We start from the raw sequence: 25,015 nt of genomic DNA, 5'->3' as shown, positions 1-25,015 counted from the left end.
TTACCTGTGAAAGTGTTAACTCCATTCAGCTGGACTGAAACTGGGGGCGTAAGGGAGGAGGCAGGGGATGAGTAGGCGGGAGTGGCAGTGATGCTAGAAGAGCTGGTGGAAGGAGGAGTTGGGGATGAAGTGGAGTGGGGGGAAGAGGAGTCTGGAGAGAATGGCAGGTCGGGGAAGAGAGCGTTGGAGAGAGTCATGGTGGAGGATTCAGAGATGGTGGTTGACACATCAGCTGATGAAGGGGAGGAGTTTGAGGAAGAGGAGGTGGTGAAGGGGTCAGTAGTGGAAAAGGGGTCAGAGTAAATGGAATGAGAGCCAGAGCCAAAGAAGCTGTCGGTAGGAGAGGAAGATGGGAGGAAGGAAGAGGGGGTGAAAGATGAAGAACCAAGTGAGGGAACTGTGACTTTTGGGGAGTCTGGGTCCACGGGATCTTTGAGGAGGTCGAGAAAAAAAATGAAGCGCAGCAGGAGAAAAAACGGGTGAGCAAAGCGCAAAAACGACCACGAATTGAATGAACGGGTCACATAAAAGCAAAGGGAGAGAAGCGCAAGAAATGAACGAAAGCGGTTGGATGGTTGTGGTCAGGCGCGGTTGGATGAGAAAAAAACAAAAAGAAAAAACAAAGACAGGAGGAAAGAAACAAAAGAAAATCAGAAGAGAAAAAAAGATGGAAGTACAAGCAAAGCCACAACAAACAAAAGAAGGAATAAAAAAAACGTGATGAAGAAAGAAAACATCCCAGAGTCCCTCTCCTTCCTCTTTCTGTCACCACACTTCCCTTTTTTCCCTCTTTTTGCTTTTTCTCCTTACCTTGCACCAAGAGTGTGTACTCCCCCTCGCTGCTTCCAATGCCGTTGTCAGCGTGGCACACGTAGACGCCATTATCTGATTTGTTGAGCATCGAGAAATGCAGGACAGCACCATCAGGTTTGGCCTGTAAGGGGAGCCCTCCATCTTTCTTGTCCCATGTGTAGATAGTGGGCCTGGCAGACCGAGAGAATGAGAGACCTCAGCTGAAACATATACAGTCTGAACAATCAAAAGATTCTACAGTGATGAGAGAGGGGAGCTGTGACAAGTGCTTCAGGAGAAAGAAAAAAAGGTTGAGCGAGACAGGCGAAAAGAAGGAAGGGTCAAAGGAGCGGGGAAACTGGGAGGAATAAAGACAGAAAAAGAAAAGATAAAAGCAGGAGAGCAGAGCAGAGGAGACACGAGGAGAAACAGGAGGAGAAAAAAGGAGGGATAGGGAAGTTGTTGCAGGAGACAGCAAAGTAGATGAATAAAAAAGAAAGATGGAGAAAATAATGGCACGGCTTGAAGAAGAAAGGCGCTCAAAAGCGACAGAAAGAGAAGAAGACAACAGAGCGAAGATCAGCATTTCAAATCAGGCTGCGCTAAAAAAATCCATTCTGCATAACAGATTGTGAACGAGAGAGATAGCGAGACGAGCTTTGATAAAAGAATCAATTATGTAAATGTGCAAGTCCTTAAGCACTGTACAGTAATTAGGATGACGGGGAGTCTGAATCGGGGACAGACCTGAATATACTGGACTGATTAATCACTCTTGGAAATGTGAAAAAACTCCTAGCGACACCTAAAGGTGCGATCCGTAACTTCACGGCTTTGGCCAGGTTGGCATTCGTACGCTAACTGTAAATGGCAGGAATAATGAGCCTCTTTGAATAAGCTACTTCAAACCAGTATTTAAAACCGAGCTGGATGAGTCACAGCTGTAAAGGAGTAACTCTGTTGGTCTTTGCTGCTGGGTAAAATTCTCCAAATGGCTGAAAGCTAATGAAAAACACAATCTGCTCCCTTGACACTTCCTGGGGAGATAACGCTTGGAAAGACCAAGTGTCAAAGTTTGGAGTACGCTTCATTTTAGGCAAAGAAATCCTAACAATCCTGAAGGGAAAGCCTTTCAATGGCCCGAGGCAAATAAAAGATGATTATTCAACCATAAAATGTTTAAAAACCAGCATGTCGTTTCAGTGCATTGTGTGGTTACCTGCAATAAAATGTAATCTTCTGTTGTTTTACACCGCTTCCAAATGCTTGATAATGTGCAATTAACCGAACAATTAACTCCACATTTACAGGCTGTGACTCGTGTAGCAATATTAAACATAATGCTCGATATACGTTTACGTACAGCGGGGCAGCTTAAGTGGAGAAAGCGGATTGGTGAGATCATAATGATCTGATAATTCCCAGCATGCAGGTCTAAACTCTGCGCTTTATTCTTGGCTGTGAGCCCCGCTTAGGTGGAAAGTTTTCAATTAGCACACATGCATTAGTAAACACTGTACAAAAGTCATGATACGCTTGAAGACATTCCTTATTGCGATTATGGGTACTTTGGAGCTGCATACGCCTCTCTCTCCCAGTTGTAATCATTATCACTGAGAAGAATGAGCTTTTGGGTATTTCTGCTAAATTATTAATATAAGATTTGTTAAATTAAGCTAATTTATAAAATCTTTGTAATTCAACAGTTGTTTCAACCGAACATATCGTGTCAACAGATAATGGTATTTTTACAATTAGAGATTATAAATGGATAAGCCTTGTGATTTTTTTTATGTTGTTTTTTATTTTTGATTAAATCCCAGAGACTACACTATTACTCTCACTCTTTCACACCCACTCTGTGGCGCTCAGTCCCAAGGTCACTGTTTCCTGCAGAATATAGACAGCCTTGAAGCTGCTCTAATTACCTTTTTTGTATTAACAATGGGTGAAATGATTATGCCACTAATTTTTTTTTCCCCGTTTTCATCAGACAGACAAAATCATCAGTTGAAGCTTGCAAAGAAATTGGAGCATTTAGATGCTAAAGAGCCACAGCCGACCCTTTGGGAGTTTTTAGAGACTAAATCAGCAAAGGTAAAAGAACATCGCTCAGCAGACGGGACACACAGATTCAACTTACAACATGTTGCTCTGTGTGTGCACGTGTATAAATAAACTTCTGTTTGACAACCTGTTTGCTGTAGAAACACAACAGCGGTATTTAACTTACAGCCAGTGGGCCAAACTGGGCCCACCGCAGGCTGCCGGCTGGTGCACTTATTCATTAAATCAAATTTACTAAAGAGGCTCCAGCTACATTTAATGTTGTTTGAACTCCTTCAGTTGTTACCAAAGCATTTGTAACTAATTCAGATAATAAATAAAGTAAAATATGTGCTCTATCCGTATCCACAGGCATCATATCTATGCTTCCATGAAATTAATGCAGTTTAAAAGTCACTAAATCTGAAAATAAAATTGATGACTTGGAGGCCTTTTAATCATTATTCACTCTTTATTTATTTAGTGCTGTTAGGATAATTAACTGGACCCTGATTTCCTGTCATTTAAAAAAAATTACCCGCAGGCAAAGAAGTGTATGGAAAGGTCCTCAAGGCTGAGTATACCTGGCTGAATGTGGCAACGGCAATGTGGCTGTATGTTACCGACAAACAGTGCGCTGCAAATGCTATTCCTCATGTCTTTATACTTTCCTTCCAAGCAGACTTTCTTGTATTTTTTAAAGTGGTCTTAGGCAATAGCTCTCGAGGCGTTTTGATCTTTTAAGGTTTTTCCCGCTTTTTCTACTCACTCTCAACTCAGTTGTTGTACCTGATCTTTTTCAGAGGAAGTTTGGTACAAATCTGTTAATGTACTTCCCAAAAGTAGAATTTCCAGATTATCTGTACTTTACTGGAATTTATTTTTCTTCGTTTACTCCCAAAATTTTTAAACAAATATCTGTACTTTCTACTCTTTAGATTTTCAAAACAGACTTGTTACTTTTGGTTTAACACATTTGAAGGGGCTTATTATTTCATGTCACTGTGGGCCTTCAAACATTAAACCGGTGTGAGCCTAAGCAGTAACACATAAAAGACAATCCTAATAGCATATCAATCACCAGGGGTTATTGCATTAAAAAAAAAGATGAAAGAGGCAAAACCATACAAGCTATGCATAATTTATATTGCCAGTCAAAGTGGGCCGGTGTTTGTTTTTTTTCTTTGAACAAGTGGAGATGTTTTTAAGTTGTGTTCGCAGTACTTCAGTACTTCTAGCTAACCCTACAGAAGAAGAGCAAGTACAAAGGCATTTTTTGAGTGGCAGGTAATTTCAAATGTAACGTTATTATCAGCTCAACAAATATCAGCAAGCGCACAAAGTGTGCAGTTTGTCACACAGTGTGTCTGCCTGCTAAGGGTCCAGCTGCTGTTCTTCACAGGGAGAGAAAAGAGTGCAAAATAACTTCGCTCAAAGATGGAAAAGATCCAAAAGGCAGGACAGGAGAAGAAGAAGAGAGGTTAAAATGGAAATTAAAAATTGACATGTACGTAAGCTCTTTTTTGTTAAATCTGATATTGGCTCTCTATATGATATGAAGCTTTTTTTTCATATCCTGTGAAACAAACAGAGTTATACTAACTGTGTGTTATTGGCAGGTTGCATAGTGGATGTGGTGTTCCTAGTTATAGTTAGGTTACATGAAGGATAGCAGAGATTAATATGAATTTTAGCTGATGACATTTAATTCACTGAATTCCACCTTCATACCAACTTTATACTGGTATAAAGACAGAATAAACAGTGTCGATGTAGAGGATAGGAATCAGCCAAGATAGCACTGCTTGCATCTTTTTGAATACAGTTGTGTAACTCCATAAGGGTCAGCAGGAGCACAGATCAGCTGATCACAGCCTATACACTAAAAGAATCTACTGGAGACCACAATATCAATTATTGTAAGCTACTATTCTTTTTTGCACTGTGAGCCACTACACCTGAATAAAATTTAGACTAAAGTAAAGTTTATATTCCTGTTTACTAACATTATTTTTTTTTACAGTAATATAGCACAAGGTTCAGTTGACTTTACACAAAAATAGCTGATAGAAAGGTCCTAAAAATGACTTTTTACTTTCTTGCTCTGAGTACATTTCAGAGCCTGTACTTTTTCACTTTATATAATTTAAATCAGTATAGAATATCTGCACTTTTGCCTCTTCCGATGAACCGGTGTCTACGCATAACGAACAGCAAAAGGAACTATTCTAAATCTTCATGCATTTAACTACTAGCAGCCTGTTGCACAAACAGCAGGCTGCCTCATTTAATATAAAATAAAATGCCAATGATAACACATTGTGATTACCATGAAATAGTACTTTTGCAACAGTAAAGTGATTTTCAAAGAGTTAATAGCTTAAAACTTGGCACATCTCCGCAGCGTGTCCTTTAAAAATTTTGAGAAACTGCACAAGTATAGGACAAATGAAGAGGTCGCAGGGCTAAAAAGATACCTGCAGCAGATGAACATTATGTAAAAGTCACATCTTTAAAAAATAGGAAATCCAGCAAAGACCTGACACAGGACCAGAGAGATGCAGCTAGTCCTTAAGTTGATTCCTGTTTGCCGAAGCCACATCAAAAATGTTCTCGAAATGATATTGGCAAATGAATGTGCTAAGTTACACAAAAAACTGGACTGAAAATCTGTGAAAAACATGCCTGGATTTGAATCCAAATGAGAAATTTTTAGTTGAAATTGTTGTCATGATGCACGGTCATGAAATGTCAGGAAAGAGGTACAACAGTGAGTGTCTACAGCCATCTGTAAAAAAACACTGTCGTAGTTTGGAGCTGCACTTCAGACTGTGGTGTTGGGGATCTCGTCAAAATTGATGGAATTATGAAAGCAGAAAAGATTTTGATCCACCATGCAATACCATCTGGAAAGCACCTGATTGGCAACAACCTCATTTTTCAGCATGACAATGATCCCAAACACACTGCCAACATAGTAAAAGCAAACCTGGATAAAAACAAACAAACAATGGAACAGTATCAGTCATGGATGGAGTCTCCCAAGGGCTCAGCATTATTGAAGCAGTGTGGGATCATCTTGACAGAGTATCGAATAAAACACAGCCAACATCCAAATAAGAGCTCTGAATGTCCTTCAAGAAGCCTGGAGAAACTATTTCTTGAGACTACTTGAAGAAATTACAAGAAAGTGTGCCTCAGAGAGTCTATGTAGAAGAATAGATGTGGTCATACCAAATATTGACTTTCAAGCTGATTAGAATTATAGTAAATGAGCTTTGTTTTTGCCTTGCTTACTGCATTTCCATCTATGTTTGCATGTCTAAATAAACTGCTGCACCTATTTCCCATTTTCCTAGCAACATATAAAGAAATGAGATGTGGTTCAAGACTTTTGCACAGTCCTGTAAGCTATATTACGCTTTGGCTACAAATATTTGGTCTTTTTAAGATAACTGAACTACAGGGCATGGACGGCCTTGTCTGTTAACAAGCCGCAGGTTAGTAGTCTTGTAACGTGTCACCTGCTGTTTTCTAAACATATCCACAACTGCAGACTTAAGGAAGCTTGCAAGCATTAGGTCAAGGTTATGTCAGGCTTTTAAGCTGTAAACATGTTAAGCGAAAAGTCTGGGGAGAGATTAACTCAGTTATGTGACTTGAAGAATAGAAATGTAAAGCGATTGTGAGCACTACCCCGTGTTCCTGATCAAATAAATGGGAACTATAATAGAATGTAGCGCACAAATCCTTTTCTCTTCTATTAGAAAGTTCTTGCCGCAGGGCGTCAAGGAAACACAGTATAGAATTTGATACGCTGTTATTCTTTTGAACCTGACAGGATGTGACCACGGAGAGAAAAGTGTGTATCCTGGAATAGAGTGTGACATTCACTGAGTTTGATTGGGGCGGGCGGTTAAAAAGGAGGACAGGGAGCTGAGTGGCTGGGTGTGTCGGAGGAAAGGTGTTGTTGCAGTGATTGGGTTTTGACTGACAGCTGCAGGGGCAACCTGTATCTGACTCGATTGGACACTAGCTCATCCACAAGCAGCGGTGCACATAACTGGGCACACTCCCCTCTCTCTCCCTCACACACACACACACTCTTGTTTGCGCTCCCCCTTTCTGTCTTAGTCATTCCCTGCTTGTCACCATATCTTTCTGTCTCCCCTCTGCCCACGCTTTTCTCCACTTACCTCTCCCCTCCTGTCAGTTTGTTTTCCTTTCCTCTCTACCTTTATTTTCTTTGCCTCTTTTTTTCTCTCCTCGCTTCTTCTGTGTGTGTTTTTTCACTGCCACTCAGCAGTCATTCTTATCTAAAGCCTCTCCATGTACTCCATGTAAATTTTTACAGTGGGTGATCCCAATAGGAGCACCCTGAACATTTGCCCTGTCAAGGCCATTTCAAAGTAGACACTGCAGATCCATTTATTATAACAGAACAAGACTCTTCCTTATGCAGAACAAACATGATTCAGTGGATGGCTGAAATGTTTCCCAAACAAATGGATTTCTAGCATTGGTGGTCCCCTGACTGTGGCACACTCTCCACGCCTTGCTTCCTTGCTGCCTATAATTTATCCACAACCATGCTGCCTGTTACAGCACGTACGTGCAATGACAGTCACCTCCTCCTCCCCCGCCCCCTGTGCATTCCACCTGCCAATCAAACTTACCAGCTAGTCTTCTTCCTAGCCACTCCTGTGATGAGCTGACAGGGAAAGAGAATGAGTAGGGAAGGGATGACAGCAGAGTAGAGCGTGAGGTGGAGCAAGTAGGGGAGGGATGGGGGGTTTAGAGGGAAAAAGTGTGAGGAGAGATAGATGAGAGTTATAGGAAAGGACGAAGTGAGGAGGAGGTGGAGGAGGAGGAGGAGACCAAAGGGTGGAGGCATGACAAGGCGGAGAGGCGCGAACGAGCTATGAGTGACAAGGCGGCAGAGAGATACGTGATGATGGAAGGATGGAAGGCGGAAGAAGAGGGAGAAGAAGTACGGATCGATGGAGATTCATCTATAATGCAGAAAGGCCAGGGGAAAGTGCATTTGTGTGGGCAGGATTTAAGACGCGGCTTGCAGTTTGTTTCTGTGTCCATGCGGGTATCAGAAAAAACATGTACACGCTGTATCAGTGAACACACCAGAGCTTGTTTGAGCAGATTTTTGTTTTTGTCCGTGTGTGCTCGCACACAAGTCCTGTTTGAACAAAAGACCATTTGCACAAGAAGGCATCAGAAACCGAACATGTTAATTTTTGATTGCTTACAAGTGTTTCTGTGTGTGCGTGTGCTTACTGTGACTGCTGTTACCCGCATAATTAGTGTGAGTGTGTGTGCGCTTTTTTTAATTATACGATTGCTGTGTGACCTGGCACCTTTACAGTGTGAAAATGTGACAGTATTTACATGCGTGTCTGTTTCATTGTATGTTGCTCTAAAATACCTCAAAATTCCCTTGAGGTCCTCCACACAACCAGGGTGAGAGCTTCAATTACAGTAAAGCCAACCTGAACTGTTCATTACAGGCAGGGCTCCCATCGATATATCTTACAGTAAAACAGGCCAAATTGCTATATAAGAGGCAGCATTTATCTGAATGTGGTCATGAACTCAGGTTTACTAGACAGGAATCATGTCAAGCAATTGCACTTACTTCAGAAAAGCTACAGGCACTCCACAAAAGGCATATAAACCCTGAATTAACTGTCAAGAAAAAAAAAATGGTAGCACATGTTGAAATTTTAGAAAATATTTCTGCTTTAATGATCATTGAGTGCTTAAGGTGCTGCGAGCAGGAAGAGGTGCAAGGAATGCGACTTGAAAAGTATCTTTTGACATCAAATACAATGACATCTCGCACCAAGAGTAAAAGCTGATGTCTCTTAACCAAGGCCACTAATGATCCTATAACCAATCGTAGCACTGTTACGTTTTTATTTAGTCCATTTTAGCCTGCCTTTTACAGCCCACAAAGTAGAGATCAGAGTAACACTTACGCAACTTTAATACCAGGGTGGAAGTGTGAAGCTAAGTGGTTGCAACACCTTTAACTTTGGGCTTTTGTTTGTCAGCGACTGATCATATTAGTTTTAAAAGCTTTCCGGTAACTACAACAATGGGTGAATCCATTAGTGTCGACATTCAGCGGTGATCCTGCTGTCTTCGGTTCAGTAAGAGTGAATTCAGCCTGTTGCTCGGTCTAACCTGTCAGGATCAGTTGTGCACAAAACTAGCAATTATTAGCGTTGTATAGAGAGATGGTAGTTCAGCATCCTGTTATGTTGGACTGAATTATTAGTTACTGATAGTTAAACCTTGAAAAGAAAAGGTGCAACTTGATTACTTTACCGCTCATCCAGCAGGATTCTTCGGTTCTAAAAGAGTCACTGTGATTGTCGTTTTTGTGATGTTTTTGTGTCTTTCACAATCATTTTTTTCTTTGTTCCGTGACACCCTGTGAATCACAGCTCAGCATACAAGAGCGCCATCAGTCACAAGTGGGAGGAGCTTTACTGCCAATTCAGTCAATGACAAGGTTCACTCACTCCAGTCATTTAAAAATGTTTCAGCTGTGAATCATTGAGTTTGGGCAAAGAGGAGAGCTGCTGGAAAATGCTAAAACATGACCATGACATTATGTGCTACATAGTTAAACCACATAAAGGATATTGTTTGGGATAGTATGTCTGTGAAGGTTCTCAGTCATCCAGGTCATCGTAGTCAAAGGAGCTTGCAAAGAAAAGCGTCTGGACTTCTTTAAGTTACTTGAAGACGTTTCACCTCTCATCCGAGAAGCTTCTTCAGTTCTAAGGTCAAATGGTGGGGAGTCCCAGATATAAACCTAGTGGGAGTGTCCCCCCACAGAGGGACAAAAGGACTCCCTGATGATCCTCTAATCGCCTGAGCCAAGGTGTGGAACTGGGTGTGGGTCCCAATCAGCCAGAGTTTCGGGTGAGTTCATTGTGAAACCTGGCCCCACCTTATCATGCGAATTCCTGAGGTCAGATGGCCCAGGGTGTGAGTGGGCGTTAAGGCGTCTGGGAAGGGATCTCAAAACTGGATTATAGATGGCAGAGAGTTGGTGTCGTAAACCACCGCCTCTGTTCAAAGATGGTCGCTCACAGTCTATATCTGGGACTCTCCACCATCTATGTCCACTGTGAGCGACCATCTTTGAACAGAGGCGGTGGTTTACGACACCAACTCTCTGCCATCTATAATCCAGTTTTGAGATCCCTTCCCAGACGCCTTAACGCCCACTCACACCCTGGGCCATCTGACCTCAGGAATTCGCATGATAAGGTGGGGCCAGGTTTCACAATGAACTCACCCGAAACTCTGGCTGATTGGGACCCACACCCAGTTCCACACCTTGGCTCAGGCGATTAGAGGATCATCAGGGGGTCCTTTTGTCCCTCTGTGGGGGGACACTCCCACTAGGTTTATATCTGGGACTCTCCACCATTTGACCTTAGAACTGAAGAAGCTTCTCGGATGAGAGGTGAAACGTCTTCAAGTAACTTAAAGAAGTCCAGACGCTTTTCTTTGCAAGCTCCTTTGATTGTTTGGGATAGTATCTTTTTTATTCACTTTTTAAAATATTGTTGTTCTGACTAATAATTGTGCCTCGACTGCGTACAGGTGGTGTCTAGACTCCAGCTAAATCAGAGAGCACTGTATGTGTTTAAGCACTGAGGCATCTGTTTGTCTTACTCGGGGTTGCCGTTGCCGACACACCGAAGAGAAAACTTCTCCCCCTCTCTAGGCAGAGTGCTCTCAGGGTGTATCATCACGTTCGGGGAATCTGTAAGTGTACGACAGACACACCCACAAATATACACAGACACAAAGTATAGTTATATAACAGAAGACTTGTAACCATGCGAATATGCACAATCCCATTCATCCCCATCTCCTCCCATCTGCATCCTGTAGGCGTCACCATCTCTCTGCCTCCCACTATGACATAACCCCTTACACAACATCACTTTCCACCGGCGATGCAGTACTGTCATATTTCCCACAGGGTGGCAGCAGTGACACAGACTCCATAACTCCAATTATAGTTTCATTTTAGATGATAACCCTCTCTCCTTATTCACTGTGACTCTACTCTGGCTAAGTGCACCAGCAGAGGAAGGTGAATTTCCTGTGTGGTCATGATTACAGGCAGCTAATGTGGAATTATTGGAGCAAAGATCAAACCGAAAAAGGGGAAAATGGGCTTATACTGCCCAATAAAAGAAAAGGTCAGGATAGAAATAAAGAAACAGAGCAGTCTGAGGTTTTCCACTGCTTCTCACCCATCCCTGCGTAGCTTCTGTAGCTGCCTTCCTTCCCCCCAATTTCCCAGTTGACTTACACAACACCCGCAGAGCCTGCTCGCTCCTCTTGTCCCCCGGAGAAAGAGAGGGGTGGTTGACGGCGCAGGTGATGAGCGTGTTGTCATCGCTGGCGCTCACCTCCAGGGTGAGCTCGCTGCTCACGTTGTACGTGGGGTTGCCATCAACAGTCTCCACCACCTGTGGACCGCCTGAGGTGAAGAGGAACAGGGAGAATACGGTCAGGAGGAGAGCGCCTGCATCTCAACCTGGGACTGGTACAGTAGTCTTGAACAGAAAATTCACACAACTCACAAGCTATGACACAGAAAAGGACTTTGCACTGTAATTAGGATGTGGCGGTTTCATGTCGCAGAACTGTGCAGAACGACAATGACCCCCATTTGTTCCCATTAAATGAAAAATGCTTTTGCAGTTACCTTGTGCCCTCGGGTGTTTTGTTCTGCGATGTATCATTTTGTTCCGCATACACTGTATGTCTGACAATCCATTTCAAACCATATTTTAGCAATGTGAGAAAATATCATTGTTTTCTCTCGTCATCATCATTTCTTTTCCCTGCTGACTCATTCAGCAATGCATAAATCATTCTGTCCAATAAGACTTCACATCACAGAGAATCTTTGTGTTCAAAATAATTAGCTTACTGTAGCAGGCGGTCAGAAAATTACTCAACAACACTTATAATTGATCCATATTTTAAGTGATTAATCAAGCCAAATCATTGCACATGTTCTTCTTTGTCAAAAATAGGATGTAAATCGAAGACATCTCCTTTCCACTGTTTAAAAATAGTCTTATAATTGTAAACTGCAGCACCACATTTGTTCCATTTTGCAATCAACTACTGTGGTTGTGGTTGAATTTCCTCAAACTCATCCATTGACAGTTGAACACATGGAAACTGTTTCTTCTGGCAACACTTCTTTTAAATTCTCATGTAATCAAAGCACATCTCAAAGCTTTGTATCTATCCTCACATGTGTTTTCTGTAGGGGTAAAACTTGCACGATGGCAGCTCCAAATGTCAGCTCTCTTCAGCACCCACAGCCACTGCAATGTAACATCAGTAAACTGCACACAGCACGCTCATGTTTACTAACCAGGCCAGTCTGTGATGTTTCATGCTGAAGGACACCAAAGGGACAAAACAGGCTAAAGATCTAATGCTGCTAAGTCCAGCTTTCTTTGGACTCGCTTGCTCACTGTTGCTTAGGAGACGGATTGCATTGCATATGATTTGATCCATCACTGTAGACAGACAAGCAGCTGTACTGAAGCAAAGTATTTATCCTGGCAAATAAAGAGCATCTGCAACATCTTCCACACAATCTGTTGAAGCTCTATTTCTCAATTTAAAATGATGAAACAGGTCAGATTTTATAGAAAAACTTTTAAGTAACAATATGCTCCGATTTGCATATACTGTAGAAATACTTCAAAAGCTGTTATACTTCTTTCCTTTAAATTCATGGAAGCTGCCACGGGAAACTGTGCTGAAGAAGAACTGGGCAGCTGTGCCTGAGCGAGCAACAGCAGCATCGCTGCAGTTATAGTATGAAAGCATAAACACAGTTGAGTTTTTGTCAGCCAGAAATCGCATTCTATTGTAAGAAGAGATATCAAACTGGGTGGTCAGACCGTGAAAGTGGTTGGTGCATCTGGGAAAGTGGACCAGAACCTTATCATTTACTCCTGCACGGGTTGACGCACACACTCACACATGCACGCACAAGCATGGGCACATGTAGGTCAAGCTCATGAATAACATATACACAGTGGAGACAGATAGTGGCAGGAAAGAGGATTGAAAAACACACACCTGGTTTTTTTTGTTTTGTTTTTTTCCCCCACTGTCTCACACTTTCTCTCAAAACCTCAGATATTATAGACACCTCCCTCTCTTCTCCTTCCTCCCCCAGAGAACTCTTCAAATACCACTGAATCTAATGACATCTCTCTTTTTATTACCATGACCAGTCCTCTGACCCACAGAGAAAATTAGTTTACTTTCCAGGTGCATTTCAATAATCGTATGCCACTCTAAGGAGTCACTTTCTGTCTCTCTCACTATCTTCTCTCTCTCTCAATCCACACACAAATACAGGCAGTATATTGCCTTTATTAAAGACCACAGATCTCCAAAACCAGACTTGGGAATGGTGAAGCCCTATTTGTTTACTCCCTGACTCTTGTGTACAGTATTTTTGAATTTGTGCAATTGAGTTTTAATACGTTTTCTGTGCCCAAGAGGTCATGGTACCGATTCAACATATTCATTAAGGAAAAAACAAGATGCAGTCAGTTTAAGTGCTTTTTCCCAAGACAGCTGTGATGCACATTTGCCCATAATTCACATTTCCTCAGTTCATTATTAGATAATCAGTGCAGATTTGCATGTCAGCTGCTCCAAGCCAACCAAATCAGACTGGAAAATAGCAAAATATTTTGCTACATTGGATTATGCATCAGCTAGCATATTCTACCATTTAAAGGGTCAGTTTACCAAGAACCTGAAAATGGCTTTCAGGTTTTATTAAATAAAAGTGTTTTATTTAATAAAAGTGTTTTATTTAATAGTTAAAACACTTTGTTCATCCCTTTGAATTCAAGTCTTGGTTGTTTTATTTCAGAGTGATTGTAGCAACATACAGAGACACTCTGAAGTCTTTTTAACTGTAACACATAAGCATATCCATGCAGATCAATTTGTTTTGTCCCCTTGGTCTGTGATATGCATCTTGAGGACTCCTGTCTCCATCCATATAATGTGAACTTTAATAGAATCTGGTGCACACAGCATTAGAGAGCGAATCTAAAAAGAACAAAAAATTCTCTGCAGAAACAAGGTCCTCGTTACTGTTTCTCCAATTAAAGTGGTTCATAGTGGAATAACTAGGATGTTATTTCTGGAAACATAGGTCATTGTTAAATTTTTTAAATATTTTACTTCTGACTGCTGTGGGCATGAAGCACAAAACTCTATTCATCATCACCGAACTGAAGATGAGACAGAAATCTTCAGACAAACTCAAAACCTGAACAAGATAATGGATATAATATGTACTGAAAGCTGCTATAATGAGTACTTTTTTTTATTAACAATGGCCTACATGACTCTGTGATTGGGGTGGATTCTAGCAGGGAAGTCTCTCCCACAATCTGGGAAGCATTCAAAGCTCATCTGGGGTGGGGTGCCTGTAACTCGGGCTGTAGCCAAATATCATCAGGAAACATACCCAACTCCAAGTTGCACTCCAATGTATTCACTGGAGTGTGAATGTTAGATAGAAAGCACTTAAGCATAGAAAAAAAAAGTAGTTGCATGAATGGGTGTGAATGGATGAATGAGGCAAGTTGTATAAAGTGCCCTGAGTGCTCAGGCAGAGTAGAAAAGCACTATATAAGAACCAGCCCATCTATCTTGGAGAGCAACTGGTCAACATGGGAGAGTAATCTGTTGCTATAGTTTACCTGAGCATTATGGCTATTGTGAGTACCAGTGTTGGTCAAGTTACTTGAAAAAAATAATCAGTAACTAATTACTGATTACTTCCCCAAAAAAATAATCCGGTTACTTTACTAATGACTTATTTTCAAAAGTAATTAATTACCTAGTTACTTTTTAAAAACACAATTTACAACCTGAATAGGTAATAAAGCGATAGATCTGTCAGCCCAATTCTACGTTTTCTGCATAATCCATCATACAAAATGTAATCAAATGGAAAAGTCTCTTTTTTTAAACTTGTTTTTATTAGTTTTAATCTTTTAACTTTATGCATCAAGCAAAAATTAAATTATATGCACCATTCTCTGACTTGAAGAAATTAGTTTAACATTTAAACCTATTTTCTGCACATTCCAGCATATAAAATAAAATGTTTTTTGTGTTTACACTCAGTCTTTCAAATAGATGCAAGTAAAACACAGCAGAAAATAAATAAAATCAAAGACTAGCAGTCCTGTTGCTCTATTTTCACCTGTAAAGCAGGAGTGGGGTAGGCGCAGATGTGCTCTGGTGCAGGTGTGCCGCAGCGGTAGGGATGGGTATCGTTTAGGTTTTATCCGATACCGGTGCCAAACCGGTACTTTTGAAACGGTACCGGTGCTTAAACGGTGCTCGAACCGGTATTTAAACAATGGAAAACACAAACTTTGTCCTGAAACCTCTCATGTTTAGCTGTTTTTTGTAAAAAGATAACAATGTTAGTCTTCTTTGCAGCTATAGGGCATATATGGTATCACTCTTGGCTGGAAACAGTGCTTAAACAATGGACAAACACAAACTTTGTCCAAAAACCTCTCATGTTTACCTGTTTTCCACTTTTTCTTTGGTCATTTTAGCCTTTTTTGGCCAGGGCGAAGGGAGTATCATGGTTGGGAGTACCATCATCATTCGTCATCATTTCTGCTACACTGGCAGGGCGAGGGGCCAGGACTCTCCTCTTCGGGTTCTTGAGGGATGTTGCTAACTCCGGGTCCGATAACAGGCACCACACCTGCAGTAGACGTGCTCGGTGTGAGGTCTTGCAGCAAGCTATCAAATACGGCGCATTTCTCGGCTTTTAACAAAATGCTATACGTCGCCAGGTGTTTCATCAGATTTGAGGTGTTACCTCCTTTGCACAGTATCACAGTATCAGCTTAAAGCACTTGTTGCAGGCTGCTGAGTTTGCATCTTTTGCTGTGAAGTACAGCCAGACTTTGACCGCTTCGCCTTGGGAATTTTTAATCTGTAGCTCTGCTCTAAAAGAACGTACGTACCTGGGCCTGCCTACTATCCATGGGAAGGTAAAATGATTGGCTAGAATCCAAAGTGTATGACATCTCAGGAAAAAAAAGCACCGAAATAAAGCACCGAAATGTGCGCTGCTTTTCGGTCTGGTTACTACCGTTTATGTCAGAACTGGTGCCATAATGGCACCGGATACCGGTACCCATTCCTACACAGCGTTCAGTTGAAGAATCCGCGATTTTCTCTGTGAATTTCCCATTACGTCGTTGCGCACTCGGAGCTTGTTTAGGGTTTTTTTCGGTGTAAAAAGAAGTTTTCTTCCCACGCACAACGGACACTAATGTTTTTGTCACTTTTTATGGAATCAAACTCAAAGTAAGGTCAGTACTTCCACGCTTTAAACGCTGCATGCTCATACTCTCTCCCGAACTCGATATATGATCCATTGTTGATCTGCACACAGCTGTTGTCATGAACTGTTAGTTATAGGCCTGAGAGTGTGTGTAATTGTTTAGAGAGTAAGGAATTTATGGACACTGGGGGTCTGCCTGCCATAGAAGGAGACAGGAAGCTACAGTTGGGGGTTGCTGATGCTGATGCTTGTACCTTTAATAAAACTCATAATTGTTATAAACTTAGAAGTAGGTTTGTAGGAGACTCTCCACCTTATCTGTAAATGTAAGACAACAAGAGGCCAATGGCCCAGTGGATGCAGAGTGGGAGTCTCAGTGTTTGTAATATGTTAACTCTGTTTTCTATGTTGTGTAGAGGAATTTGGTGTAGCTTGGGTGAGGAGATTACTTTTATGACCGGCAGGAAGTCACGTACACAGAGACACACACACAGTGCTTTAACTGTTATGACGCACCCACACCCACATTCACACTCACGTACACTCACATAGACATACGGGTACGCGCACACACAGGCACTCACGTGCTCGTGCATACACACAGAGACACAGAGTTTGCAGCATACCATGGGGGTTTTATGACGGGGTCGCTTCTATAAAGCTGACTGTAACCAACAAAGGAGTGGAAGATTTGCAGAGGGACACTGGCCTTGCACATCACCCCTTCTAGAAGATGCATGCTTAAATGAAGATGAATGAAGACGAATAAAGGTTTTGTGAAAAATGACTACTGAGTTCCGGTGCCGTCTCTGGATGCCTCGAGGAATAAAAGAACCGGGGTGAAACTGATTTCGTAACACTATGAAAGCGAATCCAGGTTTGCTATTTCTTTTGGCTCCATCAACCGACATCAACTTTCTTCAGAGTTCATTCTTCTTTTCCACTCACTGTTATGGTGGTTTCAGACAGTGTTCTCAATCTTTGGGTTTGTATAACATCAATTAGAGAAGATGTCCTTAATATGGTCACACGAAGCACAGCACTAACCTACTGTTCAAATCTGTTGTTAATGATGGGCAACCAATCAGCAGACATTTGGCTTACTGAAAGTGGCAAAGAGAGCTAAAACAGCTTGATTCAGACAGAAAGGCAGCACAAGTGTCTGGTATACAGTAAGAGCTAGCTCTAATTTCTTTATATTTTGACAGGAAAGTGATAAATAAAAGCAGCAATTCATTAAAACATGTTCAAACTTAAGTGGAAATACATTATATAAGGCAAAAATAGAGTACGTATAATCTCAACAAGCCTGAAAGTAAATATTTGGTATAACCACCGTCATTCTTTAACACTGCCTGAACTCTATTAAGCAAGCTTTCTTGCAATTTCTTTAAGTAGCCTTCATAATAATGAAGTAAATGATGACGCTGTTGCCAATTAGGTGCTTTCCAGATGGCATTGCATGGTGTATCAAAATCTTTTCTGGCTTCATAATTCAATCAGTTTTGGCACGATCCCAAACGTGACTGGCTGAAAAGCAGCTCCAAACCATGAAAGAACTTGACAGTGCTTTACGCTCACTGTTGCACCTCTCTCCTGACCAATACTGATGAACATTAAGACAGAACGACTTCAAATTTGGATTAATTACATCATTAGAACTGTTGCCACTGATTTAGAGTTCAGTTCTTGAGTAATTTGACCTACCTCAGCCTGTTCTCCCCATTCCCTTCCATGAGAATGGCTTCCTGTGAGTCACCCTGCTGCTAGCATTTATGCTCCTAATATATTACATGATTCATTATAATTAACAACAGTTTAAAAGTTTATGTCACAAAACACTTCACAAAAATACAAAATAATTACAAAAACATCTCATACGATCAAAGTAATGCATTTAATGACTGCTAAATCTTTAAACTAAATCTTAATATTCAGTGTTAGGAAAAGTATGTGCAGCATTCTGCTTCATTAATATTTAAGCTCAACGATACTCCAGCACCTGCTAAAAATTTCATGGGATACCGACACTTTTCTATAAAACTCATATTCCTCGATTAAAAAAAAAGGTGGCCAATCGGCACATCCTTGAAACTAACTTCCCCCAAGGTGGTGATGCCATGCAGATTAGGTGGTGGAGCTGCTGATGCATCAACCCTCAAGCGTCCAATCTGCTATAAAATAATCATATTAGGAAAATCAAACAACTGGATGCAGCAATTACTGCGGCCAGCATGTTTGGGACTTCATGGCTAAAGAAGCGTGTTTGTGACCAGAAGGTCCAGATTAGAGCGGAAAAAATTATTAAATGAATCCATTAGTTCATGGACCAAATGTCCCAAAATCGCTGCTTTCGTAATCAAAGAAATGAAGCTGCCAGTGAGATTAAATTGTTTTGTTTGTGCTAAAGACAGACTCGACTGTGTGGTGTCCTTTAATTATTGCACTGGGAAAATGTGATATTATCAAATCAAACTGTGATTTTTTTTGTTTGAAAAAAAATTCCACTGATAATAAATAAACTGAGAATTTAACGTTTGAAAACATTAACGGAGGAAAAACAATCATCATTTTGACAATGGTTTCACTATTAAATCTAATGTTTTACAATATGACTTAACAATATCTTAATGTGTATCTTGAATCATAAGGATGATATTTTATTTTCAATATGCTACGAGTATTTAGTGACTCTTTATAGACAAAGGTACGAGCAAAATTAATCCATTACTAAAAAAAGAAGAAAAACAGCTCAGTTCAGTGTGGGGAGCTAAATGAAATTAGTGAATAAATTCTCTTTAAAATTCACTATTATGCCAGCTGGTACTTTACTCCCCACCACGACCAGTTGAGCTGATTATAAGACTCCAGTTTCTCAAAGGTGTGAAAATGCATGACTGTGAATAGGAAGAAACAAATGCTCAGCAAAAAGCCTTCCTGTGAAAGAGTAGAAGGTTTTAAAATAATCGAAACAGTCATCAGATTTAATCTTTAAGTGGATTAGGGCCAGAGAAAGCACTGAAGTCTGATTTAAGCGTTCATATGAGGTCATCTAATTTGGAAAGAAAGTTAATTAGTCTTGTTACTGAATTACTGAGTGGAGCTGATGGGATGCATCTGTCTTGCTGTGTCCATGTGTGTCCATATTCAGTGGTTCAGATGACAAAGTGCTATACTCAGGTTTAAGATATAGTATTTCCATTTTCTTCCACTTACTAGTTTAACTTCACTTCAATTAAGTTTTTATTCAGAACCACTACATTGAAAAGGACAATATTTTTTCCCATCTGCAGTAATTTATATTTGCAGTTCGGGCTCTTTTCTAAGACCTCTCAGTCTTAAACATGTATTTAGTTTTGGACAGTGACACGATTTTTGTGATGTCAAACAAAGCAGATGTGGTTGAAGTTCAGACCATCAACTTTAATTCAGAGGTTTAATTCAACAAGTTTCACATGAACTGTTTGGGAATTAGAGCCATTTTGATGCATAGTTTTCAGAGGCTTAAAAGTAGTTTCATGACCAGGCAAACTCTGCTCATTAATGATCATTATTAATCATCACCTACAGTCCACTTTTCTCCAAGTGCTGCGATTTTTACACTTTAAGGAACTGAAAAAACTTTTTCCATCACTGTTTCTCTACCTTTCCTTTCTCGTCCATTATGTTGCTACACACAGACACACGCCCATGTACCCTTCACCATCCGCCCTACGTTCTGCATTATGACAATTTAGGTTGGAATTCAACCGGTATGGCATTAAGTGCCACCATAAATCCCCATTATCCCCAATCCAATACATCGATGTCACTAAATGATCCATAGCCCTTTCACACAGTACAACTAATACAGTCTTCAAAGCTCTTAGACTTTCATTCTTCTCAATTACCACTCCCTTTCCCGCATTCTCTCTTGCTCTCTCCACTCACTGCTAAATCCTCTTTCTGGATTTCTCTCTCCATTTCGTCAGCCTTCCCTTCTTTTCTACTTCTCTCTCCTGTTGCGCTCCCCAGTCCCCTCTTCTTTAAAACTGGTCCCCCTTTGCTTCATCCTTGCTCCCCCCAATCTACTCCCACTCAGACATAAAGCTGCCTGACTTCTTCTGCAGTTTTCTTAATTCCCCTTCAGCTCTCTCTTCTTCCTTCTGTCTCTCTCAACATCAGCTTTTGCAGATTCCATCACTCTCTCGGTATACTTGCAGTCACTCTGTCTATTTTTATGCACGCACACGCACGTGCTCCCGTTCATTCATTCACCTCTCTCTCTGTTCACTGTTTTCTCAGCAGCCCCTCGCTGTCACTTACTTGATACAAAGAGTCTTTCTCGTCTTTCTCACACACACACACTTTACTGTGCTGCCTTCATTCCCTTCTCTTCATCTCTCTCCATCTTTCCTTTTACTGACATTGGTGAGAAACAGTCTATGGGCTCATCTTTCCAACATCCACACGCTTGGACTCGCACACAAACATACACCGCAGCTGCATGAATGAGAACCTGTAATAATAGCACACTGACCCGTGGTGCTCTTCTGTGATATAGCCAGAGATGAGCACTTTGTGTGTGTATGATTATTATCTGTCCATTACTAATGTTTGTGTATCGAACCGAATGGGTTTGCGTTTGTGTGTGTGTGTGTGTGTGTGTGTGTGTTTGTCTTTGTGTTTGTGACAGAGTGTGTGTCATCCCAGCAATGACTGATTGGTGTTGCGCAGTGTCAGGATGGCTGAGTGAGGCCTCAAACACAACATCATTCATATGGAGTTGATCTCCTTCAAATCTCTCTTGGTGTGTCTCTATTTCTCTCTGTGCTCACTCCATTTCAAAAGCTGGGTTCATCCAAATTCCACAAAATAAACTATGTCTGTATACTTTACATCAGCGGTCCCCAACCCCCGGGCCTCGGACTGGTACTGGTCCGTGAGTCGTTTGGTACCGGGCCGCGAGAGTTGAGGCTCAGGTGTGAAATGTATAGTTTTCAGGGTTTTTATCGGTTTTCAGAGTTATTTTGTTATCATTTTTATCGTTTACTCGGTTTTCCTTGGTCTTTTCACGTGTGTTATGAATAAATCTTCTTTTTTTCGGTACCGGTACTAGTTTTATTTTGTTGTATTTATCCGCGACACGTTAAAGGCCGGTCCATGAAAATATTGTCGGGCATAAACCGGTCCGTGGCGCAAAAAAGGTTGGGGACCGCTGCTTTACATGCAGCCCTTTCACCAAGCCAGATCAGTGATTCAGCAAAACCTTGAGGAACACTTAATGTTTTACAAATTCATTAATTTTTGCGACATCTGTACAAGGCAGGGGACCCGGTAATTTTGTACATGGTGTTTAATATCCTAATCATGACAAGGTGAATGATGTCATCTGGGCTATTTCAGTGGGAGGAAATGAAGCTGCTAAATGAAGAGGGCAAAGTTCAAAAGAAAAGGACTGGAGTCAAAGAGTCAAAAAACTTACCGCCTATGTGTTTTTACTCATGAGTTTTCCTTGACCTTAGTGGGAAACGTGATGAAGGTTGAGAGATAAGGAGTTTGACAAAGATAAATTTACATCCTGGCTGCTTGCTGACATGAATCTGTTATGTTAAAACTACAACATCCTGAAAATGAACTGTGATTACACCTCACCCCATGCTTTTTTACTATGTTGGTTTACAAAATATCAGCAACAACGGTGAAATTAAATGGTTGTGTTAGGAAATGCTGCTCACCGGCTGTCCACTCCTATTTTGTTCTCCTGCTGAAGACATTATCTACATTGAAAATTGCCTTTTTAAGGCTTCTGGCATCTCTGAAGTAAAATTAATTATCGATTATCCTAAAAGCTGGCAAAACAGCAAATTACGGCACGAGGGAGAAGACAGCAGTAAATTATATGATGATCTCTAGCTTGTCAGTTATGTTGATTGTTTCTGTTCCTGCGCCGTCTGATAGTGTGTCACTTTGAATTCTAGGACAGCATTATCTGCTCACCTTTTATAAAGGATGGCCCAGTATCCAGTGCTACAGGAGATAACAGAGGCTCAAAAACACCTTTCCATAACATCAGGAGAATGTTATGGAACATGTTATTCTGGCTGACACTTCTGGGTCACTCAGCTGAGAACCTTCCTAAGAAAATACTACTATTTAACCACAACCATGTGGCTTTAGCAGGAATAAGAAAGTCTGAACAACACCTTTATATTGCATTATGGGAACTATAGGATGAAGTATTTCAGAATTTAGCCCATAAATGGAACAAATTGTGAATGCATCAGTTTTGAGTCACGTAACATTCTGTTTTTCCGCTAGAAGTCTGCTAGAGTGGCCATTTAAGATGTGCATATAGCTAAGACACACACCCACACAAAAGAAAAACGACAAGAAAAAATACCACAAAGAATTGGGAAAGGTTCTGATGACAATGAAATGAGCAAATCACAGAATACAAACTTTCTTTCTATCAAGTCTCAGAACTTCCGCACCTTTAATTTCCATCTTGCTGTGTAAAGGGCTCCCTACTCTGTGGAATGACATTAAACACTATGTATGTAAATCATGCAGTGTGGCTATGTGCAATGCAAATATATAACTCCTGGGGATACGACTGTTTCTTTAGCATATGAAATCGCCACCATGTCTGTGGAAAGACATGCTGTTGTTGAATTTCTAAATAAAACATATGCGCTAGGGCTGGGCTATATCATACCGTTCACGGTAATACCGGTGTAATTTTGGGCAACAATAGGAAAATGAAATATCGCGATAGAATATGGGTAAAACGCGCATGCGAAGTGCCTATGTTTACATACGCACATGGCGGCGACGCAGAATGAGAAGAGCGAAAGCGGATCGTTAAATGAAACGGATGAACCAGAATTGGTTTGTAAAAATGCTGCAACTTCAGTGGTGGAACTGGTTTAGCTTTCGTCCGTCAGATACACAACAAAGCACTATTTTTGGTAGCGCATGCTAGCGGGCCGTCGTTATTACCGTGTTGTTTGGAAAATATGACACACTTAAAATCAATCCTTTGATTTTTCTGAAAATCGACAGTGCCCCTTATAATCCCGTGTGCCTTATGTATGAATCCTGGTTGTGTTTACTGACCTCGAAACGATTTTATGTCGTACACGGCGCTCGAAAATCTGTCAAATGTTTTAGTACGACTTTGCTAAGCTACGAACCCGCACTGCTTGATGGATTGTCGGAGCATTACAGCTATCGTAGGCAGGAGCCTCGCAGAGTGATACGTACTGTGCTACAACATAATATTACCGTATTGTGTGTGTATAACCTCTTTTTAAGTTTTGTGGATATTATACATGGTTATGCTGAGGATATGTCGGCCAATTTCCACTGGAAATGCCTTTTGGTTAAACTGTCAGCGAGGAATTTGCATTTGCACTTTTAAATTTTTATACAACTTTAATGCACATAAAAAACAGCTGCTTGTTTAAGTGAAAATACATTGATGGGGTTTTTTGCACTAATAAAGTTGTGGAGTTGTAAAGTATTTTGTCTAGTGTTAATTATATTGTCAGTTATATCGTTATCGCAAATTTTCAAATGTATATCGTGATAAATATTTTTGGTCATATCGCCCTGCTGTAATATACGCTATAGAGCGCTACAAACAAAATAACATTCACTTACAGTGTTTATCTCAAAAACTGGGCAAAAAAGACCAAAATTATTGGTGTAGCTAGCCTGCTCTCATTGCTGTTGCATTTAAAAGCAATGGATAAGCATCATTAGATGATATGCAGGACTTATGTTGAGAAAGGGACATATTTAAACCTTACCGCAACCTTTTATTAAAAAAAAAAGGCAAGGATTTATTACTAATGATCAGTGTTGGGTAAGTTACTTTAAAATAGTAACTTAGTTACATTACTAGTTACTTCTATCAAAAGTAACTCAGTTACTTCAAGTTACTCGTTACTTTCAAAGTAACTAGTTACTAGGGAAAGTAACTTTGGTTTTACTCAGAATTCTCTTGTTAATGTGTTGCTTCCATAACTTTGCCAGTCTTCTAGCTTGCTTACTTGCCACAAGTGCACTGTGCCACCTACCAATAGAAAGGAACAGATAATGTGCATATTTCCACGAGAGAAATCCCACACCCGGACCATCATTGACTGCTGCCATGATTCTAGCCTATGTCACAGCGTCATGTGCGCCTTTTACATCCAACACAAAAACTGCAGTCGTGGTGCTTTGATTGTACTCGGAACTCGGAAATTCTGCCTTCTGAATAGGAAGATGTAGGTAACACCAGACTGCAGATGAGCTGCATACAGGGCTGGACTGGGACAAAAAATCGGCTCGGGCTTGGGCCCACCATTATAGGAAAAATCATAAAGCCTTTGAATGAAAACAAACACTGTTGTGACAGTGATGTTCACTGTTTTGATGGTATATTTGCATCAATCTATGAATCGTTTGTTCGCAAGATTCAGATAATTATTTTTTAAAAGCTAGACATTTTAAATTAGAATAAGAAAGAAAAGTATTTCTTTGTGCCCACCTTTCCCTGTTAATGCCCTACCTGGCCCCCCTGGCAAAACTTTGCTAGATCCGCACCTGCACAATTACCAGCTGTCAGCTACCTAAAAAAGGATCCTGGGGTTATTTGTCTCTCAGAAACAGTTCATAACTTCCCTTCAACTCATTCATGTCACCTAAAAGGTAAACCTGTTTCTCCATCACCTGCTCAGCTCTGATGATTCAGTAAGGACATCTCCTGGTTTCATCTTC

At 40.8% G+C, this 25,015-nt stretch overlaps 1 protein-coding gene across 7 annotated transcripts in view; it reads right to left on the bottom strand.

Moving 5' to 3' along the window:
- The window catches only part of cadm3 (cell adhesion molecule 3), a 106,554-nt gene that overhangs the window by 10,588 nt on the left and 70,951 nt on the right, over positions 1 to 25,015 (bottom strand). For 4 of the 7 annotated variants that reach the window (XM_085141483.1, XM_085141484.1, XM_085141485.1 and 1 more), the window contains exons 6-8: positions 11,198 to 11,368; positions 10,549 to 10,639; positions 811 to 983 (exon numbers count right to left, since the gene is read on the bottom strand). In XM_085141483.1, coding sequence (XP_084997609.1) covers positions 811 to 983; positions 10,549 to 10,639; positions 11,198 to 11,368 — 435 coding nt within the window. Of the gene's footprint in view, positions 1 to 4; positions 431 to 810; positions 984 to 10,548; positions 10,640 to 11,197; positions 11,369 to 25,015 lie in introns of all 7 variants that reach the window. The other 3 variants (XM_085141480.1, XM_085141482.1, XM_085141481.1) reach the window with 1 other exon arrangement.

Source organism: Neolamprologus multifasciatus, chromosome 18, assembly GCF_963576455.1.
Source record: "Neolamprologus multifasciatus chromosome 18, fNeoMul1.2, whole genome shotgun sequence".
Classification (NCBI taxonomy): domain Eukaryota; kingdom Metazoa; phylum Chordata; class Actinopteri; order Cichliformes; family Cichlidae; genus Neolamprologus; species Neolamprologus multifasciatus.
Note: the sequence above shows the minus strand (reverse complement) of the source record. Positions and strands in the feature narration are given on the sequence as shown.